Source organism: Coffea arabica, chromosome 2e (assembly GCF_036785885.1).
Source record: "Coffea arabica cultivar ET-39 chromosome 2e, Coffea Arabica ET-39 HiFi, whole genome shotgun sequence".
NCBI classification, from domain to species: Eukaryota; Viridiplantae; Streptophyta; class Magnoliopsida; order Gentianales; family Rubiaceae; genus Coffea; species Coffea arabica.
Genome location: NC_092313.1, coordinates 72,370,579 through 72,394,640, shown reverse-complemented (window position 1 = coordinate 72,394,640; position 24,062 = coordinate 72,370,579). Strand labels below are relative to the sequence as shown.

The 24,062-nt window shown below is 34.2% G+C and overlaps 2 protein-coding genes and 1 long non-coding RNA gene across 3 annotated transcripts; all 3 read right to left on the bottom strand.

Annotated features, from left to right (window-relative positions):
* Positions 1–456: 456 nt before the first annotated feature.
* LOC113729653 (uncharacterized) lies at positions 457–1,827 on the bottom strand. Its single transcript, XR_011840986.1, has 2 exons — positions 789–1,827; positions 457–652 (listed from the first exon to the last, which is right to left on the bottom strand). It is a non-coding gene; the product is annotated as an uncharacterized lncRNA (long non-coding RNA).
* Positions 1,828–8,731: 6,904 nt separating this feature from the next.
* Positions 8,732–9,540, bottom strand: LOC113732991 (uncharacterized). Its single transcript, XM_027259083.2, has one exon. It carries the CDS (start codon positions 9,446–9,448, stop codon positions 8,873–8,875), a length of 576 nt encoding a protein of 191 aa, XP_027114884.1. The 5' UTR covers positions 9,449–9,540; the 3' UTR covers positions 8,732–8,872.
* A 4,077-nt stretch (positions 9,541–13,617) lies between these two features.
* On the bottom strand, positions 13,618–23,876 carry LOC113732990 (intermediate cleaving peptidase 55, mitochondrial-like). The gene is made up of 14 exons (XM_027259081.2): positions 23,741–23,876; positions 22,935–23,009; positions 22,566–22,829; positions 22,247–22,339; positions 21,808–22,014; positions 20,400–20,503; positions 20,133–20,199; positions 19,864–19,971; positions 18,322–18,414; positions 17,363–17,453; positions 17,147–17,217; positions 15,829–15,884; positions 14,170–14,230; positions 13,618–13,951 (listed from the first exon to the last, which is right to left on the bottom strand). The coding sequence occupies exons 1-14, from the start codon at positions 23,801–23,803 to the stop codon at positions 13,838–13,840; spliced, it is 1,467 nt and encodes a 488-aa protein (XP_027114882.1). The 5' UTR covers positions 23,804–23,876; the 3' UTR covers positions 13,618–13,837.
* Between the last annotated feature and the right edge of the window lie 186 nt (positions 23,877–24,062).

Sequence of the window (24,062 nt, the reverse complement as noted above, 5' to 3'; positions counted from 1 at the left end):
CTCGTTATTTCACTGTAGTGTAAACATTTTTTTTTTTTGGTGGATGAAGTTGCAAATTTTTATTTTCAAAATAGATTCTTCTAAGAACTGATCGAGACTTGAGTGATTCGTGGTTGTCTAAAGTTGGACGAAAGTTGATGCTGATTAAGCATTAGAGGCTGGAATTCTTATATACCAACAAAGTCACAAGCCAAATAAGAGAAACATTGGTCAACTTAGGCTGCATTTGATAAAACTGAAATTTAAAAATTAAAAATTGAAATATGAAATCTGAATTCATTAAATTACTGAATTGTTAAGTTCTATATACGATACATTTGAGTGTATATCATATTAAGTGATAAATGAATAGCTTATACTTTATTTTTGGAAGTAAGTTTGTCTAGAAAATTCTATATCATTTAATTAATTCAGATGCTCTACTTTTGATTATCAAAGAACGTGTTAAGATCTAAATTCATAAATTTAAGTGTTGAATTGGATTGTGAGACACGACCTATATATACTTTAGTGCATGGAAGGCAGCAAAGAGTGAGTGGTAGTTTTGCTACGCAACCCAAACGATGGATTTACCATTCAATTAATGCAATTTTATCAGAAGAAACTCTATTGCTTCATTGAGAACATAGAGTAGTATAACACCGCAATCACCCTGCAGAGTAAACAAAGAAGTCTTCAAAACCACACAGAACAAACGCAGACTCAAAAGATTAAATCTTCATGCTCTAAAGCATGAATTAGGTGATATATATAGTGCACTCAAATATCTTGTAGGTGACTCTAATTACCTTATGAATGTTCAAGTTGCCATATATGAATCGCAAACTTAAACCCTTGATTTCACTTCATTGTCAGTTCTATCATTCTTTGTTGTCTTAACCTCTTCAGCTTCCGCCACCTCAAAAGCCGACCGCGGGAAAGTTCTTGTCAGCCCTAGAGGAGACTTGAAAGAGATCTTTCCAGTTGGAGCATCTTCAACTTCTACATCACTCACAGTAACCCACAAGAAGAGCTCCTTGGCCTTCAGTCCAGTCACGGACTTTAACTTCTTTGGTTCAGCATAGGCTGTGATTTCAGCTGCATATTGGGCAAGCTTGTCAATCTTTTCAAACTTTCGCACAATCTTTTGCTTCCGTTTAAGCCAAATAAAGCCAGTTTCTTTCACGAATCCGCATTCCTCGATGTCTTCCAATGGAAGTAGGCAATCTGGCAGCCCAACTTCTTTAAGAAACACTTTTGCTTTCACTTGGCACAACTCTTTCTCATTGTAAATTTCTGATGCACTAGCCCTTATCTCTTGTGTGACTAGAGACATTTTCATTGACCTGAATTCTTGTTTATGCTAGGCAACATAGCTATTTATAAGAGCAAAATTTGGTTCAAGTAATTAATGCTCCTTTTAACTTCAAAATTTGTTTTTAACTCTGATTCTCAAAGAGATATCATGTCAACGTCCCATGAAGATCGACTATTTGACATTTGTAGTTATGTAACTCAAGCTTTAGTTGGGTACAGTACAGCCTGAATCACTAGTAAATGCGTCTATGAAAAGTCAATTTTTAATCCAAAACCATATTGCAAAAATGAATTTGGATGAGCAGAAAGATTTGTCTTGGATATCTAAATGAATATCCAACTTAACCCATTAAAATGATGGTTTCACATCGATTTACATCCATCTGCCAAAACAAGTAATAACCTACTCAAACGAAAGAAAAATGAGATTTGCATGCACCTATCCAACCATTTGCCTTTCTAACGTACACGAAATTGCTTCATTTATATGTAACTGACTGCAGCACCTATCCAACGTTCAAAATGGGATATGTCTTCAATGACGGACTAGAAAATATACTTTGAGGACGCATCTCAGCAACTGCATTTAACCATCCAAAACGGGCACACATTTAGCTCTTCAATTTGCTAGGTACATCTATAAGGAATTTGCTCATACGCAACTTATTCTTACAAATAAATAGGTAAATTAATTCTGATGCAAGCCAAGCATAATTGAATTTGAAAACGTAGTTTGTCTAAATTAATTAACATGTATCAGAAGTTTCAGTAAGAGTCATTATCTCATAAATTGCAACTTAACTATCCCACACGGATACACATTTAGCTTTAGAATTTTTTAAATGCATCCTGCAAAGCATTTGCTCATACGCAACTTATTCTTATAAATACATGAGTATGATTTTGATGTAAGCCAAACAATGTTCGGACAGTCTATTTTTTTTAAAAAAAAAAATTTGTGGTATCATAAAAATGTTTCTCAATCAATTTTTTGTTTTTAATTTTCAATTATCTTTTCACCTAACGTACGTCATATGCCAAAAAGGTAATACAGTATTATCTTGAAAATCTTGCTCTATCCTAAATATTAAGATTTAAAGTGCTCCGCTATCAAGAAAGGCCCATATGAACACAAAGCCTGACACGGTCCGCATGTGTTCGTCCCGCAGTCGGCCAAACATGCACTACTACCTATAAAAAAAAAAATCAGTGAAAAATCAGGACCGATAGTAGGAGTACGGTCTATTTTAATGAACGGATAGGAGGTCATGGAGGTTAGAACCAATGCATGGAGGTTTCTTGAAACATTTTGGTAGGTTGTAACAAGCCTTAGAGGTTTCGAATTGCTCTATGCCATTCAAAAGTCTTGGAGAATAGTCTAAAGATTTTAACTGAGCTAATTATCGGTGAAGTGATAGGGAATCTAAATGGATTCTTAGCAATTTACATTATGGGTTGGGTCAGTTTTTTTGTGTTTGGTTATCCAATAAACGGCCATGTAAACTTACAAATGGAGAGAATAATTTGTCACTTTTTGCTGTTTTGAGGTTTTATGCATATAGTTTGTCAATTTGAATATGAACGTTCCTTGCCAATTTTTCGTGCTGAAGCGCCCCTTTAACTTGCACCATTTTTATAACAATACTTACTATGTTAACTTAACTTACTACCTTAATTTGAGCAAAACTTACAATTCAATTATGCATTTTCGTCAAGAGAAGAAACTCCATCATTTTATTGACAACACAGGGTAGTATGGTACAATTAATATATAACCACAAATAACAAACAAAAACTCAAAAGACTAAAGCCTTCAAGCTTTAAAGCATGAACGAGGCGATTTAGAGCATGCAAATTTTTTTGGCCCTTGACCTTACAACTATATCAAGTTTTTTATCAATTGCTATTAGCGAATGCTACGAATTTTAATTTTCATATTAGCGAATGCTAATATGAATAGTTCAAAAAAAGAAAATTAACTTTTATAAACTAAAATCAATACATGTATCATCGTAAACTAATACACTATGTTGAGTCTTAGGGGATTACTCAATACATGTATCCTTAGGAGATTAGTCGGGCCCCATAAGAATTGACCCGAACACCCCTGTGTAGACAAAAAAAAAAAAAATAATAATAATACACTATGTTGAGTCTTAAACTTGGACAAAACTGTATAACCAACATGAGAAAAATCAAACATTTTATGAAAGGTCAAGTCCACAATCTTCTATTTTTAATCACAATTGTCTCCATTTAATGTTTTCAGTTAGTTGTATATACATTGGGTCTCGACTATTGGGTTTTTTAGGATATTCTTACTAAATCGTATTGAGTTATTCGATAACTATTCGTTGATATCAAACCCTAACAAATAACCCATTGATCGTCCAATTGAATTAATCGTTGGGTCGGGTATCCAACAGACATCAAATTTTACCTTTGCCATCTCTAAACATTCTACATTTTTTGGTGTACGTCAAATTGGTCAGCTGCCCTTGGAACTCTAGATCATGACTGGATCTAGTCATAGAGTATTGGCAGAGCCACATTGAACCCAGGGGGTGCGATTAGAAACTGTAGAATAGTCTAAAAATTTTTTTAGATATTTTACTAGAAACTTTAGAATAGTCTAAATTTTTTTTAGATATTTTATTATTGTTTTGCTTTTGTCCCATTTGAAATTTGACAGTAATGGAACCTTGAACGAAAACATATTATAGGTTACTTTTTCTATTACTTTTTTTAAAAAAATATATAGTACAGGAGAATTCAAACTCGAAACCTCTTATTTACACTCCCTCACCCAAACCACCCAACTCATTCATCTCCTTTCACTGTCTAATAAATGTTATTTATGTTATACTGAACTTTATTTAAATATTCAACTATCTTTAATTATAAGTGAATCAAACACTCATTTGAAGTTCAATTGTGTATAAATTATTCATAAATCTTGTATTCATATCTATAATTTTAATTACTATACAATTTTATTCCATCAGATGACCTGGCAACTAATAAATCCAAAGCCTCAGATTATTTGTTTTTAAAAATTTTGTAATATTGATTATTGAATAAATTAATTTTTTATAACAAATATTTAATTGTTCCAAAAATTTTTGAACCAACATATTATAAGTATAAACTTATGTTATTTCATCTCTAAACAAATGTTCTGGCTCTGCTACTGTCCAACACTCATCATGGGATGGATCTTGCTATTGGACCCTTGTGCTTCAACAGTGCAGGTATGTATTATAGGCAACATCCTCTTTATCTCTGTCTCCAAATATCTATATATTTTTTGTATCTATAAATCATTTATTTTACCTATATCTCTACTACAGAAACAATATCAGATGCACTGTTGTGGTTTCAACTTCAATTTTGTTCTTAATAAAATGCTATTATCTCTGATTTAATTCTTTTCGGTCATGATATCCAAAAGGTGACATAAACAGTTGTCAGTGCAATCACTCTGAAATAGTTTTGTCCATTTCAATAAAGTGTAAGTTCACTTCTTCAAGATGCAAATAACTTTAAACGCAATATAGTTATAGAATAATTTTTTTGTGGATCTCACACAAGGCATTGAAAACAATTTACATTACATGACTTGAACTTCAGAAATTATTTTTTGGGGCTAATCTACACAGTCAAACTTGGGGAACGAATGCCTACTGCAATCCTAATTCACTGATTAGGGTAGGTATGTCTCTCAATTAATTGACATGTATCTGAACTATTCAATATGTCTAGCGAACTTCAACTGCTCGTTTAATTGGCAGAACCATCCTACATGTTTCACATGTTTGGCTCTGAAATTGGGTAGATGCGTGCGACCAAGGATTTGCTCGCACTTATTATTATTGTAAGTAATGAAAGTAATATATGTAGATGCAAGTCACACATTTAATTCGATCATTAAGGTTGTTTGGAATTGATCCTTTGAATTTAGTAGCCTATGGATATGGTGATCTAAGTCGTTGGGAATTCTTGGGCAAGCATTACCGTCGTAGATCCTACTCTATAGACAAAGACATATGGGATGGGAAGTCCCCAATACCTTACCTAGTTCAAGTAGGAACATAAATTAGGTGATGAAGGTTTCTTCCCCAACTTTTGGGATGATAACATTGGTTATTTCATTAAAAAAAAAAAAAATTCTTTGCTTTTGCTCCTCCTTTTCGTAGAATCTTCAATGAACCAAATAATAATAATAAAAAGAGTACGTGAGAATAATATAAAGGGACAGGCTAAATTCACTTCCCTTTGACCTAAATCTGCACTCCTAATACATTAATGACTTGCACCATAAACATTGATAACGTGTATCATTAGTATTGGAAGTGGTACTCCCTAAGGGGCGTGGCTTTGATTGTTCTATCATTAATGTGCCCAACCTATTGTTTGGATCATTTTCCTCCTAAACGGATATGTATACCAAGAAAGGATCGGTATTTATGTTGAGCGATGAGGTTCCACATTGTTTAGAGGTCGATTTGCCAGAGGGATGGCGTATAGAACTGAATGGATTTTAGTGAAATTCCTTCCTGTTTATCACCTGTGTTCTACAGGGATTTGGCTAAATTAAAGTAATGAGAATTGGAGTTATTGTGCGTGTATGTGTCTGTTTACACACACACATCTATACTGCATATAAAGGTTGAGGGAGGGATCTGGAATTAACATTTATCGTCACTTTATAAACTTTCGTATTTGTGCTTATAAAAGTTACTTTTACTTTAACTATCTATAACTACTCATGATTATTTTTACTTTTAAATATATGTTTTCAACATAACTATTCATAAACATTATAACTATCAATATAAAACTATTTTACCAAAAAATATTTAAAAGATTATAGTTTCCTTCAATAATAAAAATTTTATTTAAAATATATTACCATAAATATTATAGTACATTTTTTGAGGTGTGCATTGAGCACTAGTATGTATAATGTTGCTTCTCTTGTACAATTACTACAACTAAATCAAGCTTTTTTAAGTTAATTTACAAATCTATGATTTGAAAGCCGAGTATGGGATTGTAACAAAACTATCAAGCCCTAGTTGACCGCATTGTTGTCTTGGATCAAGCCTCATACATTTACGTCAAATTGGCTTCCCAAACACAAGTCTTATCATCGAACTTGTCCACCGCCCATGAATACATCAATATCACCAGGTAGCCCATCATTGGCTGGACATGTGGACCTTTTTACGAACTTAATGGATCGATACAACGGAGACCCAGTTCCGGACAGAGCATTAAGCTGACCACCTAATCCTTTTGGGCCTTAGGAGTCGTTCGGGCCTTAATTCCCACTTATATAACGATGGATGGATAAGAAATGATAAGAACGAAATGTTATTCGCACTCCTATTTTTGTTAATCATATCTTGATTATCATTTTTATTATATGCTTTTTATTTATTAAATTATATGATAAAACAAATTGTTGCAGTACAATTAACAAAAATTGGAGTGTAAATAATATTTTTTTCTAATCAAAATATTGTGCGGAAAAAAAGTATGAATCTACAACTATTTATTAATGCAACTCTTAATTTCCTTAATCATAATTTAAGTGGACTAATAATTACCTTATAAATATCCCGCTAGATAAATCCTTTAATATTTGTACGACAACGTTTTGCACTAAAAGAGAAGTTTGGAAAAGACATATAGATTTCCTTTTGCATATTCTTTATGTATCAGTTTCTTTTCTATCGTCATTTCTCGAATTTGTCTATGGAATTCGAAACATACATTTATTTATTCCCATAACAAAAAGATAAAAGCTTCAAAACGAACAAACAAGAAATTTGGTTGAAATAGACTGCCCTTCCTATATTTCAATCATACATGTCTGAATACTTGCACTTCCTTCCATAAATTAAAAAATGGCAGAAAGTCTGGCACGCAACTTTGCCACTCGCCATCCACCACCTTGATTTGTTCAAGGTTTGCAAGTTTTTGACTTGTTTCTCCATTACAGCTAGCTAGTTTAGGTAAACTACATTATGGTCTATAGAAAATTATGTTGATCTCTAGATTGTTTTAGCAGTCGGTGAACAAAAGTTTAATATTTTTCATGACGTCTAAACTTGTCTACATTGATAGTGTATACTTGTATAGGCTATGAATGTACGCTATAGAATCCAATTTGGATTTAAACTCCAATTTTTGTACATGTAACATGTATTCATACCTATTAGTGTATATACAGTCAGTATATATAAAATTAATTCTTTTCATAATTACATCATATCATGGTGCTAAAATTTTCCCTATTAACTTTTAACTATTTTGAAAAAAATATATATTCAAATTATCTTCTTGCATTATCATAACCCTAGAAAATAGCCTTTATTTTGAACAAATTAAGCTGGTTGATTTGCCGAACTTTGTGACCACAAAAATAAAAAAATTTCCTAATTTTACAGTTACAAGATATAGCTAACTAGTCCTTTTTTTAATGTGATAAGATGAGAGGAATAATAAGTAGAAAGTTTTGAATTCAAAACCTCCCAAAAATTTAGATAGTCATAAACCTTAAAAGCAAGGAAGGTAGGTGTAATTTTTGAAACTTAAGAAGAGCTCTCTATAATTACTGGAAACCTCAAGGGATGTTTCTGAAATTATCCCTTTTTACATATACGCATTAATTAGTCATACAAGTATTCCTGGGCCTCTGGATTTAGATTTTTTTGGAGTACAATTAAGAATTTGTGTATCTAGGTTTTCTGGCAATTATGAGGAAGATAAGTCACTTTCTTTGCTATTCATACTCAAGCATTGCGGTTTTTACGCCAAGCAAATGCAATTCATAATGCAAGGGGATAAAATGGGCATAAATCACAGGAAAATCCGAAAAAATTTAAGCAATTCATATTGAAATTTTATTGATTGTTGCTCAGAAAAAGGTATATTTAATAACAAGCTGTGTTCTGAAACCTAATATCTTAAACGATTAGCATTTCCAATCAAGTACAGAAAGCTCAAGGGCGTACAAGTATCTTGAACTTCATGCCTGCCTCCAGCAATTTAAAGATTAGAAGTTAAAAACAATACAATAGTTTGAAGGGTTCATCAAAATAGAACAAAAGGACAAAGATACTGACTTTTTTCTGTTCTGTATTTTGATCAAAGAGAGGTAATAATTAGCAGAATTCAATTTTTCCAGGAGGATAATCTGTTGCTCCTTGCTTAACATTCTTGGGGTTAAAAAAAAGGACAATCAGATTCCCATGGTAAAATATTTGTCTGAATATTGAAATGGTACCTTCAGCACAAATGTAGAACTCTCGTTCTTTTCAGATCATGTTGGGATGCATCTCAATAATTTGAATAATGATTCTCTATATATAACAACATCAAGCAATACTATATCCATTAAATTTATAGCAAATGTGAACCACAGACATAAACATAAAACATGAACCTCATCATATCATTGATCACAGGGTACATCAAAATGGTCATTCATCCACCTTAAAACATGATAATAATTAATTCATATGAAGTTGGTTATAGCTTGAGATGATATGATCAGCAGCAATATGTCTTAGACCTCCTTCACTTGTACAGCTCCATTAGTCACTTCTTTGTTCTGTTCGTCAACTTTCTTGCCTGCAGCATCAACTCCATTTTCAATGGCAGCGGAACCAGCATCAGCAGCAACCTTCACAGCTTCCTTGACACCATGTTTCTGAGTTTCCTCCACCAGAAAAGCATCAATCGGAAAATTCCTTGACAGCCCTGCAGGAGTCTTGAAATGAATCTGCCCAGTTGAGGGCTCATCCACATAAATCTCGTTAATTGTTACCCACATCAGAAGCTCCTTAGCCTTCACTCCAGTGAGTTTCTTGATCCTGTTCTGCTCAACATATGCTGTGACTTCAGGCGCATACTGAACAAGCTTGCTGATCTTCTGAAACTTGTGCTCAGTTTTTTTCTTGGACCTCAGCCAAACAAAGCCTGTGTCCTTCACATGTCCACATTCTTCCATGTCTTCCATGGGTAGAAGACCATTTGGCAATCCCACTTCTTTGAGCAAGAATTTTGATTTCTCTTGGCAAATTTCATTTCCATTGTACATCTCTGATGCACTTGCTTTGATCTCATCTGTCACCAAAGGCATGATTTCTTTTCCCCTTCTTTTTCCTACTAGCCTTTTTTTTTTCTTCTAATTGTTAGCTATACTTGGATAAAAATGGAACGGGAGATTTGACAAAGCTGCAGGGCTAAATATAGTTGTGATTCTAGCAGTTTACCCTTAGAGTTGTCTAAAACTGCCAAAACACCCCCATCGAGAATCATCAAATTTCCTCTAGAATAGTTATGCAGCAGTCAAGTCACATGCAAGCTAATAAATGTACTTAATTAGTGAATTCTGATAGTATTTTATTTCTAGGTCAAGTTCTTGAGTGAAGACCATTTCTTGTGTTATTCTATGTTTCCTCAAAATCATGCAAACCCCTACTCTCAATGAAATTTACCACAAAAAGTTTATTTGTATATCAAATGTACGTTATCTATTGAATGGTCCAAGTGACTTTTCCTTGCCCTAAATTATTAAGAAATGGAATTCAATTTGCAATTCATCTTGAGTATACGTATATAGAGGAAAAGGAGCTCAAGGACATTTTGTTTCTTCAGACTAATATTTTACCACTTAAAACCTAAAGCAAGTTTAACTAAACAAGTAAACTTCAAATCTACAAAGCGATAAGTCAATTATCTGTAAGCTTAGCTTTCTATCCACCATTAAGCCACCACATAATTAAACTCTTCCAACCTAATGCAGTTGGTTTCTTAAATAACAGTACAATTAATAATGCATAATCAACATCTGCATTTTCTTGATTGCATAATCTATTTATGATTTTCACATGCTCACGTAGCTTTTTGGAGACGAAATCAAGAAATTTTGAGTAGGAGGGAAGGCTGGAAATGCAATTTGCCTGTAGCAGTGGGACAGTTTATGCATCATCCTCCCATCACAATTTATTGTTCTAGGTGGAAAGTTGAGAGGAAATTAAGAGGGAAGGAGGTGGTTGGAAGGAGCAACCAGTCATAATGTTCCATGTGTGATGTAGTTGGGAGGGTTAACCCAACTTTGTAGAGTTTCATAAACAAAACAAATGCGACCGTCATTTGATCTTTTGTGGTCTTCCTTCCTTTGAATAATAGTATGTTTCTCAAAAAGCAATTCTAATTTGGAAGCATTAATTACACATTGATTATGGTATTAACAAAAAGTACAATTTGTGAAAGCTGGAAAGACACCTCACACATCTAGGAGGATTCATATATACATACTACTGTCTCTAAAATGTGAAACTAATATTTCATGAAATGTTTTTGATGATTGTGAGATCTTGATTAAACTTCCCAATTTTCTGTTATTCCCTTATATTTTGGAAGGATTTGGAGCCTCTTCTCGAACAAATTTTACATACTTCTCTCTGTCAACGAAAATTTTCATCAATTCCAAGAATTTAGATAATTGCATTTTTTTTTTTTTGGATAATTTAGTGATTCAGAAAGATGCTAGTTGTATTGTTCAACAACACAACCTCACAAAGTAATAGATATATTTAATAGATAATTATTTGTCAAGCATTCAATAATAGATATTGGACCATGCATGGTTGACAAATGCTAGTTGTAAAAATGAGGCCACCGCAATCACAAGTTACACAAAGGCCGCACGTCTTCTTGCTGTCTATGAGAAGTTGGAAGGTGGAAACCCCGTCCATTTCTCTATTTAATTTGGCTGTCGATTTCACGTTGAATGAAAATTTTACTGACATATATCAGATACAAATCAAGGTACATTACATGTATGTGGTTATAATTATGGTGAAAGACTGAAAGTGAAACCAACCAGTTCTCTCTCTGTTGTCACTTTGAACTCTTCTGCTCCTTGCACTTCAGCTACCATTGCCGACCTTTCAATGTGGAACACAGTAATTGTTGGACCAACCAACTGACCACTCTCACAATTTGACTTGGTATCAGTTGGCTTAGGTATGTATGTAGCTGGATTATTTAGCTCTTCACAGTTTTAATGCATGCATGGCCATGGTCTTCAACCTCCACAGATATGTATGTATATGTTGGCCCTCAAAGTTAACATGCTAACCATTCTTAATTTATTAAGGTTGAAGACAGCTCTTTAATCCATGGCCCCTGCTGATTGTCCAGTTTGATAGATATAGGAGCCTGCTACATGGGCAGGACAACCTTCTTTAATTTTTGGGATAATTTCGGAAACCCCCTCCTGAAGTTTCTAACAATTTGACTTGGTCATCTCAAATTTTAAAAAATTTCACTTACCTCCCTTACTTTAAACTTTTCTGTATCATTTACAACGTATTTTAAAATATAATATTAAAAAATTCATTTTGGAAGAGTAAATATAATCTCATTCCAAATTCGCCCTTTTGTTGACTTATTTTTTATTACAAAAACATGAGTATATTAATAATAAACAAAAAGTATCGGACAAAATATAGTAGTGTGTTTTTTTAATTCTGAGAGTTAGTATTTGAAAGCTTATATGAAGTTTTGCAAGTTACAAGGATAATATTTTCTTTACGAAGTTCTATAAATCATTTACTTTTTTTTTTTTTGAATTTTCTAAATTTTTTTGTCCAAATTGATGGTTTGAAAACTAAAGAGATAAGACATGCTAAAAATTATATATAAGTTCCTTTGCATTGTTTTCAAACTAGTGCAAAAAGGTATTATCGTAGTTGTCAACTATTGCAAGTTATTTTAAGAAAATCATATAAGTAATTTAACATTCCTCGTACGAAGCAATGACACAAAAATGATTAAAGGGTTTTTTGATCTTGATATCAACTTTTAAATTTTCATCAAAGAACTATATCGACCAATTTACAAAAATTAAGAGATAAATTTGGTGTGCTATGACAATTAAGAAATAACAAGAAACGGGAAATTTTGATTAAAAAAAAAAATTGTATTCTCTCTCCCAAAATGAGTTTTTTAATATTATATTTTGAAGTGGATTTCAAATGTTGGAAAAAGCTTAAAGTAGAGAAGGCAAGTGAGATTTTTCAAAATTTGAGAAAGTACCAAGTGAAACTATCCCTTAAATTTTTTTTCCCCCTTAATTTTCAAGGAAACCTTTTGTTTTGATAGTTTTTGTTGCAAAAGGTGTTAATTACGTACATCTATTCCTTTCTCACTGCGGTGAAACTCGTTAATTCATTTCAATGAATAGTGGTCCCTCAGTTTCGCAGTTGTTTAACAAGTTGCTCAAGGGTGAATTCCGGTCCTATCCATTCAATTCTTTGCAACCCGTTGCCAATATCTGTATGTGGAATAATGGTTCCATTTCAAATTACCGAAGGTTACTAGTCACTCTTCCCAATGATTGATAGCCACCTGCGCATACATAAAAACATACATGTATATGTGAACATGTGCACTTACACAGGAGAATTGACCAGTAGTGTATAATATGGCAAAAGGGTAGGGATCAAAATCAAATTGCAAGGACCGCAGCCCGAAGATGCATCATCATGAATTTTTTGGGCCATCACTAGACTATAAACGGTGGTTTTCTTGAGCAGGTAAGGCAAGGCAAAGTGGGAAACTTGAGGGAGGGATACTAGCATTCGTCTGCTGGAGTTTATTGCGTAACATCCTTTAGTTTCTGCAACTGTGTATGCCCAACACGCTGCTAAACATATTAGACATGCAGAGACCATGTATAGTCTAGTTTATGACTTGCAACAGAACTGTCCTTTTCGTTCATGAAGCTCTTACCTAGATCTGTACCGCAAGTCTCCCTTTCATTCATTCATCTATTGGTTTCATTTGAGTGCATTTTCATCTTTGGCAGGATGATCAAAGTTTTCTTGATACATGTAGAAGAAACAAAATTTTCATTCTAAATGAGGAAATAATTTCAGGGAACACATAGTTTTTTTTCGTTTCTGGCAAAGAAGAGTGAACTAGATATTATATGATGTCCAAAAGAGCAAAGGATAAGAGCATGGAGCCCTCCTTTGGGTTGACTGCATAGCCTAGTGCTCTTCATAAGCAAACTAAATTGGCAGCCTCCTAACTTTTACAAACTGACGATTACTTCTGAACTATACCCTGTCCATTATGTACTAAGATTATAAATACTATTCAAACAGGAAAGAAATGCAATCGAAGTAAAAGTGAGAACACGAATGCTAAAAATACAAAAAAAAAAAAAAAAAAAAAAAAAAGGGAAGAATCGGAAGATGAAGGCAACCAAAAAAAAATGCAAAGAAAGGCCTAACAGGGAAGGAAAAGAATGGCCTTCTATTTTCTCTTTGAACGAAACGTTTTATACAAGAGGAGCTAGGAGGAGAATTCAGACGGTATTCTGAGATGAGGGACAAAATACCCTTAATAATCGAACTATATCCCTTATACCCGATCCTTGAATGGGATTTTCCGAGTTTCAAGCAACAGAGAAACTCTGCCTTGCAGTTTCCACTTTTGCTCCTCTCTTACTCCATCAGTTGCAAACAGCCCTCACTGTGTTATAAGCCTCCCCTTCCATTCTGTTGCCGAAATTGTTCAGCAAAGACTCGATTTGCTTTACCTCTTTTGGTAGTGATCCTGTAAGTACCTACACCCAGAGACAATATTTTAGAACCACAGCTTACTACCAGGACAAACTGTTTTTTTTTTTAAAAAAAAAAACCTCCATCTAATAATGCATGCATGCAAAAACTTTGGCCTCAGATGTAATCACAAGATCTCTAGACGAAGGAGATTGCGGCATTTTTTAATATGATGTACAAGGGCAGTACCAATTTCGAAAGTTAAGAATAGCTGAGCACTTACTTCATAACCAGATTCTGTGATAAGGATTTCATCTTCAATCCTTATCCCAATGCCTCTGTACCTGCGTAGGGTATTCAGAGGAGATAAAAAGTCGGTTTTCTATGACAATTTCAGCAAGCAAACCAAGAGTACATCAAATAAATGCTAGAACTGATCCGACCATACTATCCTTTTTATTGTTTTTTTCTGGGAAGACATGGTGGAGGCACACCATGAGCTTGTTGCCATTTATTAGTAAATATAACACCCATACTCACAAGAAAAGAAGACCAATACATAGCCATAATTTCTTGAACATAGCCAGAGAAAAAGCAACACCTGACAAAAAAAAAATAAGATACTAGGGAGGAGGGATATGCTTTCTAGAAGCTACTTCCCATTCATCCCGTTATTGTTAAGAGATCTTACATTTTATCACCAGGACAAAAGCACTATTTCAAACAGGAAGAAGGTACTGTTCGAAGAAAACTAAGCTGGGCATCCAGCCGAGGATTACTTGGAGGATCCTACATTTTAGGCAGTTGAATTGGGCCTAGAAAGCCTCCATCTCAATGGCAGAAGATCAGATTTGAGTGACAGGATTCCAAGTAAATGCCCTTTGAAGAGTGCAAAATATAATGATTTTCCTATAACCCAAGCTCAAAGCTGAAAGCAGTAGGTAAACCTACAATAGGAAGGGAATACAGCCAGAGGGCCCAAGATCTACCTTTACACTGATCAGCTCAAACCCACAGATAACTCCCTCCCAAGTAAACTGTCAGTTTTCAATCAAAGAGGTGGGTGATTCTGCATGTGAGTGTGAAGGGATTCAAACGTTTTTTCTTCTTAACCCACATCCATTCAACTCTGATTCTAATATCCTCACAAAATATCTTAAAAAAGAAAAATCAGGTCAGAATGGAAGGAATTAAAGCACATCTTTTCTTCCAACAGAAAAAGAACTTGCTCTTTTAATTTGAAAAACATATGACAACTTTAATGTGAAACTACATCGATAACAAGAAAATCGAACTTCCTCATTTGCATTTTGGCAACTTAACAGACAAAATTATTAATGGCACGAAAATTGATTTTGTCAGTCTCACCTTAGAACATCATACGGAGTAGACATTTTACAGAGAAGCAGGCATTGTTACTAATAAACCATTTTTTATCTTTACTTTTACAAAAATGTTGTTTGCTAAAGATTCATTAAAATAAATGAATAAATAACTAAATAAATAAAAATAAAAATAAAATAAAAAGTCAACCAAAATCAAAGGGGTAGATTTAACTCAATTTAATGTTTAAGGTACCCAATATTGTACATTAAATGTTCACCGCCAACTCGAGAACTGCAGACAAACAACTTCTATACATGCTTTCAAGCTCTAATTTCAAGTTATAAGGAAGCACTGTATGTTGTCCCCCTACTTCTTCTGTAATCTTCCATGATCCTTCATGTTGGTAATCATTATTCATTTTTTCAGAAAAAGATTCTTCAGCAATCCGAAAGAAACAATTAATGTAAATAATATCCAAGATGCAACTGTTTGAAGTTTCACACAACGCAAGCCTAAGGATGATATAACACCAGAGGATAGATCTAGAAAATAAGCTCTTTGCAAGGGAAAATGATTTGGCGTGAAGTCATTAGGACATTAGTTGAGCAACATATACCTCTCTGGACAATCGAAGCTAGAAGGGATATATACTCCTGGTTCAATTGTGATCACCTGCCAATCAAAGAATATAGAGTTAGTATAGACAAACAAATCTCAAATAATTTAAACATAAAAAGGTCGTTCACTTGTTCACAGTTAACAGTATTCTTCAAAGCTAGTATGTGAAACATACGAGCAGCCTGTACATTGGTCATAATTAGGTCCGCACCTTGTTCACCTGGTGGGGACTAGTTCACCAGATGCCAAACAAGATGATAGATACTAACCCAAGATGAGTAGAAGGACATTTTAAGAGCACGGAAGTCCACTCTGTGGACTCATTTTCACCCAAATTCCACTTAAACTGCTCTGTCAGTATTTTCTCAACTGCTTTCTCGAAGTGGCTATAGAAAAGAATGCAACTTACACCACTTTCAAGGAACAACTCTTCCACAAGTGCCTGATTCTAAATTATTTATTCAAGAGAGATAATAAATGAGATGCATTTTCCCCCTCTAAAAATTTTTATTCAATTTGATCTGCAAAGCATCAAACAGATTACCAAAGGTGCTAGAACTGCAATAATTTTTTGCTTGGAGAAGGTCACAATGACCGAAAAGTGCAAGATGAACTTTGGAATTTTCTAATATTTCTGCTGCTTCTCTTAAAATCCAAATATTTGACAAGGGCAAAGCTAGTTATATACCAAAGTAGACGAAAAGAGACATCAGTTCATTCCTTAGTGTCAAAAATCATCCTTTCAATATCTTACTGAGAAATACAATTTGAAATGCTAAGACGTCCAAATATTGCGACAAATAACCAAGACTAGTATTCAATGGGGAATATGTAGTAACACGTCCAAATAGCAAATTTATTTAAAAAGAAAAATAAAGACAGTAAAGTGGTGGAAGATTCTTTGACACTCAGGCAGAATCCAACTATGAGGCCAATTCTCTCGCTTTTCATTTTCTTTTGGAATAAAATTACAACTTAGAATGGTAGAATACAGGTTAACATATGGTTAGATTACTCCTGACAAGATTACAATTTACAAGTAATCCACAAATCCTAACATGGAGTTTGACTAAACTCACAACTTTGAGACTAGTATACAAAACCTCTTACTTCCAGTGCCAAAATGTTGGTTGTTTCATCACTAGATCAAGGCTTCATGGCAATACTACAGCTCCTTATAAGAATGCTACGATCAACCATCCATGAAAATGACATAGATGAGCAGGATAATGCATCTTTCAGTTCTAAAGATAGGCCATATCAGATATCATGAAGCAGAAGATATCAATAGTTCATCAGTAAGGAAAACTACTTACAACTCCCGGCATCAGAGGACGGCTGCAGCTGATTGTAGAACAATCATGAACATCCATTCCAAGATAGTGACCTGAAAATTAAGCAAGCAGACCAAAATAGGTCATCAGCGACCTAATCAGTATAAGATCTATTACTTGTACATGCAAAAGATAAGGGTGATATTCAACTTCTATGTACTTGCTTCAAATCAGAAGGCAAAAGATGCCAAGAGTCACCTATATTGGTAGGGTTCAGCAAGTTATATCTTTGGAGATTATCATTCTTCAATATCCCAAGATGCTTGAACCCTCTTCTCAATTTATCAACCTAAAGAGACAGAATCATAAGAAGCTTGTCAATGAAGGGAAGAAGATAAGGAATATCTACATGTGAAAACCAAAAAAGGCAAATGTTGCCTCAAGAATTCCATGGTTATGATCCAATTCAAAACGTGCAACTGCTTCTATTTTTTTTTTTTAAAGGCTGATCACTTAAAATCTGCAAAAAAAATTAAGAGCATGTCTTTTGTTTATGTGCTTTAAAAAGCTAAAAGTTGTTCAAAGAGCACCTCAAAGGTTGATTCTCTGAATCAGCTATTTTAAGAAGAAAATGTGCAGAAGCAATAACACCTCAAAACAGCTTTTAGCTTACAAAAAAAGTTTTCGCCAGTTGATGTTAAGTAGTTTTAAGAACCCCATAATGTTCCATGATCAACAATAAAAAAACATGATAGAGAGTGGAGATAATTCAAGAATGAGGATGTTGCAGAGACATTGCTCAAGCTACCCGGTTAAAGCCAATACTGCAAAACTTTAGCAGATGCAAATCACAACATGAGAAAGGGCCAAATGAAGTAACTTTTCCTAGAAGTTTTTGCAATTTTGGGAGTCTAAAAGCACACAGATGTTTTGCAATCTCAAGCAAGTTTTCATATCTCACTTGGTTCTCATATTCTTACCTCCTTCAAGAAATTGTCTGCATCATCAACTTCAAAAGTATACAACAAGCATGCCTAAAGAGGTTCAATGGAAGGGAAAGAGAAAACAGTTGTTTAACTACTAAGTTTTGATCCTCAATAACTGGTTGGACAGTAAGGCATACATCAACTACAGTGACAAATCAGATGCAAAAGACATATGAGAATGCAAATGTTAAATTATTTTCAAAAAAAAAGAAGCTATGATTAAAGCATTACCGAGAAATTGTGTATTTCCTGAATGCTTGCACCAGGTTTGCAAAGCTTTACACACTCCTTGTTAGTCTCTAATATAAGGTTATAAAGTTCTTCCTGGAGCAAAGAGATCCAACAGTGAAGTAGTAGTACACAATTTAACCCCAAAAGCCAAAACGATGATGTATCAAATTACATATGTGTGTGGGTGCACATGTAAGTGTATATTAGAATCCATAAACAGCAATATACATTTGCATGGAGATTCTCAAAAATGTTGAGTCATACTAACAACTAAGAGTATAAGAGTGGCACTCAACCTTTAAAAGAGATTATTCATTTACGTGTCATCTTTCTGTACCTGGAAGTATACATTGACCTTCTAGAAAGAACTCAACATACAAAAATCCTTTTGAGTTTTCACAGATCTCCTGACCCAAATTTAGGAAACTTATTCATAATCATGACCCTAGCTAAAATTTCTTAAACTGTTTTTTGTTAAAAAAAAATGCTAGCGGAATTTGTTTCCTTGGTTTCACCTTTTTGTATTTTATAAAGGTACTCAAGCATGCAAGGGCTGTCACATTATGGGAACACCAACTCCAGTACTTATTCTGCTCCGATGGCCTCCACATTCAGACAGCACGCCTGTCTTCCATGGTTTCACTCCGTCAGTGGCCTCCCAAGAACATTCTGCCAAAACTAAAGTTTCTTATAATTATCCAAAATCTAATCTTAATGCCCTTGTCTTCTAATTCTAATGTTAATAGCATCTCCAACCTCCACTCAGCCAGAAACTATTCCTCTTCAAATTTTGCAAGATTAATTCCACGCCAATAAAAGAACATAAATCCTTGTTCTAAGTTGAATGCATGTGTTCAAAGAAGGATTTCAGGAAATTCAGAGTCCATTATCCACATACCAATGATTGACTAAGAAATTTCATTGTTTTATCTGTTGACTTAAAAAAATGGGCAACTCATCACAAAAGAACCAAATTGACTAATGATATTACCAAATTTCCGGGATATCAAAATGATATAGAGTAAAGCACAACCAGTGAATAATACAACAATCTTAATTAACAAACAGACAATTCACAGTACAAATTTAAGAAACTAAAATCCAACTATAGCTTATCAAGGAATAATGAAACAAATTATCCTTGAAAACAATTAGTCATCTCAATTTGACACTGAACCAGTCAATTTGGAAGCCTAAGCTTGTCAATTTGACACTTCTTGACAGTGATCGAGCAATTTTGGAAAATGTACTATCTTGCTCTCATAAGTAAAGAATTACCACGTCCACGGCTTATTTGTGCAGAAGCAAAATCTATCAAAAAAAAAAAAAATGGACAGAAGATTTATCTAAAACACGAAGATCTTGCATTTAATAACTCAATTTGTTCTTTATATTAAACCAGGAAATCACACAGCTTTTATGAACTTGACTTTGATCATTTCTTCCAGAGTGCTTCATAAACAAAACTGAACTATAAATTACAAAAACTTAATCATGTTAAGGCTGCACAAACTGAGACAATAAGATCACATGCATACATACATGAATTGGGGAGAAACTGCCGCAAGGTGGCCATGTGCGAGTAAGATCACTAACATAACCATGCAGTTCACATCCAACATCCATTAGAACAAGGTCTGTACCTTCTATCTGCAATAATAAAATGAAATAAATTAACTTAGGACATATAGTCTCTGCACTTCATAAAAAGACAAGACTAGCTTTAGAAGCTAGCTATCTAATCCCCCAGGAAAACCGTAAATTAATTATCCTGCACATGGTTCCTATCAAAGGAGTAGAAGATAACTTACTCTCTGATCATTCCTGGAGTAATGAATGACACTGCCATTAGGCCCACCGCCAACCACAGGGTTAAACCTATTGAAGAAGGAAGAATAATCCTGTAATTTACTACAATAAACTGCAAATTAACATGCAATAAACAAAGAAATTTCATATAGAAACGTACAGAACTAAAAATATAATGATTTCATATAACAAGCAAAAACAGAAGGAAAACAGACCAAACAGTAATTTATTTAACCATCTCCCTAAAGATTTTTAAGGAAAATTCTTACGCCATTCTTTCTGCACCTCTTATTTTGCATTCATATTCAACCTTAGCTGCGAGCATGCCCTCATCAGGGCATATCCTTGAATATAGCATCGTCTTTAGAAGAGCCTATTAAAAAAAAAAAAAAAGGGCATATTCATTCTCATTTGGAAAACTGGACAAAGAATATTTCTTCAAATTGAACAGATTAACTAAGAGGAGTAAAAGATTAATATGCTCATAGTCTCCAGGTAAAGATAAGTCTCACTTTAGTCAATTCTTAGATGGTATCTAGAAGAGTAATTACCAGTACAGACACAACAATAATGTTGCTCGATTCACAGACTGTACTTCTCAAAATATAACATACTGGGAAAAACATGAACTTAACTCTTCAATCACTCGCGAGAATTGTGTGAAATAAAATTAAAGGATGAAGGTTGAATACAAAGAACCCCGATGCAGAAATGTTGCATTTTACTATGAGATACTTAAATTGCTAGCAACATTAAAAGTTGGAGATTCCCAGTCCTTCATCTAGCATCAGAATTGAAAGGTAAATTCTGAACAACTGCAATTGCTTAGATTTTTTGGGTAGTGTATTAATAGGTTTGTCAAAGGTACCCACCTCCCCCCCCCCTCCCAAAACACAACCAAAAAAAAAATTTCTTTTGATGACTTTAGACAGACATGCTGTAACCCCCCCCCCCCCTTTTCTCTTTCTTTAACTTTTTCTTTTGATAGATCATGCAGTCTGTGACCAATAGAAACTTTCTCAAATAGCTTTTCAAACATGTTTCCAACCAGAATAAACTTATTATACAGAATACAAATATGAGAACTGCAAAGACCAATCTTCCAAACAAACACCAAGACCAAAATCCCAAAGGGAAAAAGAGCGCATATCTACACACAAAAAGAAATAAAATGATGACAAGTAACAATTTGTCTTCTGCATCAGAAAATACTTTAGAAAACAAAAGTAACCGACAAAGCATTCTATAATTTCAAAATGTTCAACACACTGTCTTAAGCGTTCACCTAGAAGATACAACTGATAACAGCACTAGATCTAGTCTGGTAAATACGTAATTACGGGAGTTGAAGCATTCTTCTCAAAAGATGGCTTTATAAGTTTTGGATATCAAACATTGTCTGTTAGACAACTTTCTAATCAATACAAACTACATTATGCCCATCATTACTCACTAATTCAGATAAAGTATTTGTACTTTACCACAAATGGTTACAAAATAAGACCAGTACCAAATGTGAAACTGCGCTCTATGACTCCATTACCAAGCTATGAAATTTTCACTCTTCTGTAATTTCCTCCAACTTCATCTCAAGTTGTAACTAAAATCGAAGGATAAATCCACATAAGGAAATAAATGTGTGTCCCTAAGATCATTTAATCAGAGTCAACTGATCACCTGGCAACCTATTGCAGCAGCTTCTCTCATTAATTTAAGCTCCTTTGGTGATTTTACCCATCGTGCTTCATGGGTAATGCAAGAGGAATCTTTCACTTTGCTGTTGTAAGCTGCTTTCTGGAAGGCATCCAAACCTGTATAAATTGATGTGGCTGTTTTCGCATTATGGAACAACTGTGAAGAGCTTTTAATGAGTCCTGGAAGAATCTGCCACCACCAGTAAAATTTTTGAAGAAAAAAGTATGTGATGAAAAAGAAGAAAAAAAAGCTGTTAGTAGCCCCCACAGAAAAAAAACCACCTTTTAGGTAATTGGAAAGCAAGAAAGCACATAAAAAAACTTGAGTCGCCAAGAAACAACTAGAAAGTACCAAAAAGCTGGAGTCTTTGAGTAATTATACAGAAATTGCAATTGAAATTAGTATGGAAATATGGACTCACCTTATCCACCATTCTAATAGGATATGCTTCATCAGCCATAAATGTACTTAAAGCTGCATCTACTCCAGCAATTTCACCTTGCCAAAGCACATCCTAAAAGATAATGACAAACAGTTAGTCCTATTGCAGAAACTTGCTTTGTACTTTTAGATCACAAGCATAGAGAAAGCCCAAAATTATTTTAAATACCACACAAGCAGCTACAACAGTTTTAATGATTAAGGATATAAAAATGCCCCTGCCAGGGAACTCTTAAAAGATCAAAACAGAAAGCAACAAGAAGCTAAATGTAAGCTCAAGCTCTGGGTTTGGATGTTACATGTGGACTTGCTTCTGGCATGAACATGCATAAACCACGGTCATGACTTAGTACTGCTATACCGCCAGGTTGCTGGCATCCAGTAATATACAAATAATCAGCATCTTGCCGGAAAGTATAAGGTACAACATCAGTCATCATCTTTACAGGAGCAGCCGAAATTATAGCTATGCTATTGGGAGGGAGAAGCTCCAACAACCTCTTCCTCCTTGACAAATACTCAATGCTTGTTATTCCAGGTGTAATCTCACCTTCCTTTAATAACTGCAGTAATAATAAGCGGCATCTTTAGAAATCTGAAGCAGTAAGAAAATCCTTCAACACTTTTCCAGAAAAGAAAATAATCATTGATAAACTAAACACAAGTACCTGAGGATGGGTGACAGCAGTTGGTTGCCCCACGTCCCGAACCTTCATAGTTGAATATGGTCTTGTCTTGCCAGACTGCAACACATCAAACATTAAAAGTAGATTCCACAAACAATTCAAAATAATATCATCCAATGCAGCTGTTTTTTTTTTTTTACTGCCCATTGCAGCTTTATAACTTACTCTTCATCAATTACAGCATTAAGCCAGCCTCAACTAGCATAATCTTGAAAACAGCAGGTATATCTCAAAAATTGAGATATGGAGTAGACTAGGATAATCAAGAACACACAGGACAACCAACTAGGATATTACCCGGGATTCATTTAGATGCACAACCATCAAAACTACTATCCAACCCCCCCCCCACCCTTCCCCCAAATTTTCACTTTTCTTCAGCCAATTTTTCTTTGGTTTGGCATGGTAGAGGTATACATCAACATAACACGTCAAATAGTAAATAAAACTAAAATCCCAATAAATTAAAAAAAAAAACCTTTTTGGAAGCGTATCCATGAATCCCCTCATTACCATCAACGATATACCAAATGCTGAAAGTTAGCAATAAAAAAACTTCAACTATAACTGACACTACTACACACCATGAAGGCAGATAAAATTGCCTAGCAAAAACCACATAAAGCCATTTTCTATCCCCCAAGAATATAACTTAAGCATGAATGCTATAAAATTGAATTGCACATATAAGAATGAAAAATTTTATTTAAAAAAAAAAATAAAAGACATGGGAGAAATAGACTGTGGGTAGGGGAAAAAGTTGAGATTTTTAAGAGAAAGAAACTAACTTTAATCAAAAAATTAGAGGAGATTCTCTGGAGCAGATTCCTTTGAAGAATTTTCATAGCCATCTTGCCGGGATCCTCCTTCAGTTTGATGGTCAGTAGTTTTCTGTGATTATTTGTCAGTTCTTGCTCCAAATGGTTTCTGTAACTCCAGGGTTTAAGGCCCCTGTGGTTTTTAAATTTACTATTAAGGCCCTTAACTTTAGATAATTTAGTTCTTTACTCAAATGTCAATTAATCCGTTCTCGGACATTTTTATCTTATTTTGCATTATTTTGAAGCCATTACTTGGCGTACAATTGTCAATTAATCTTCACTTTTCTTC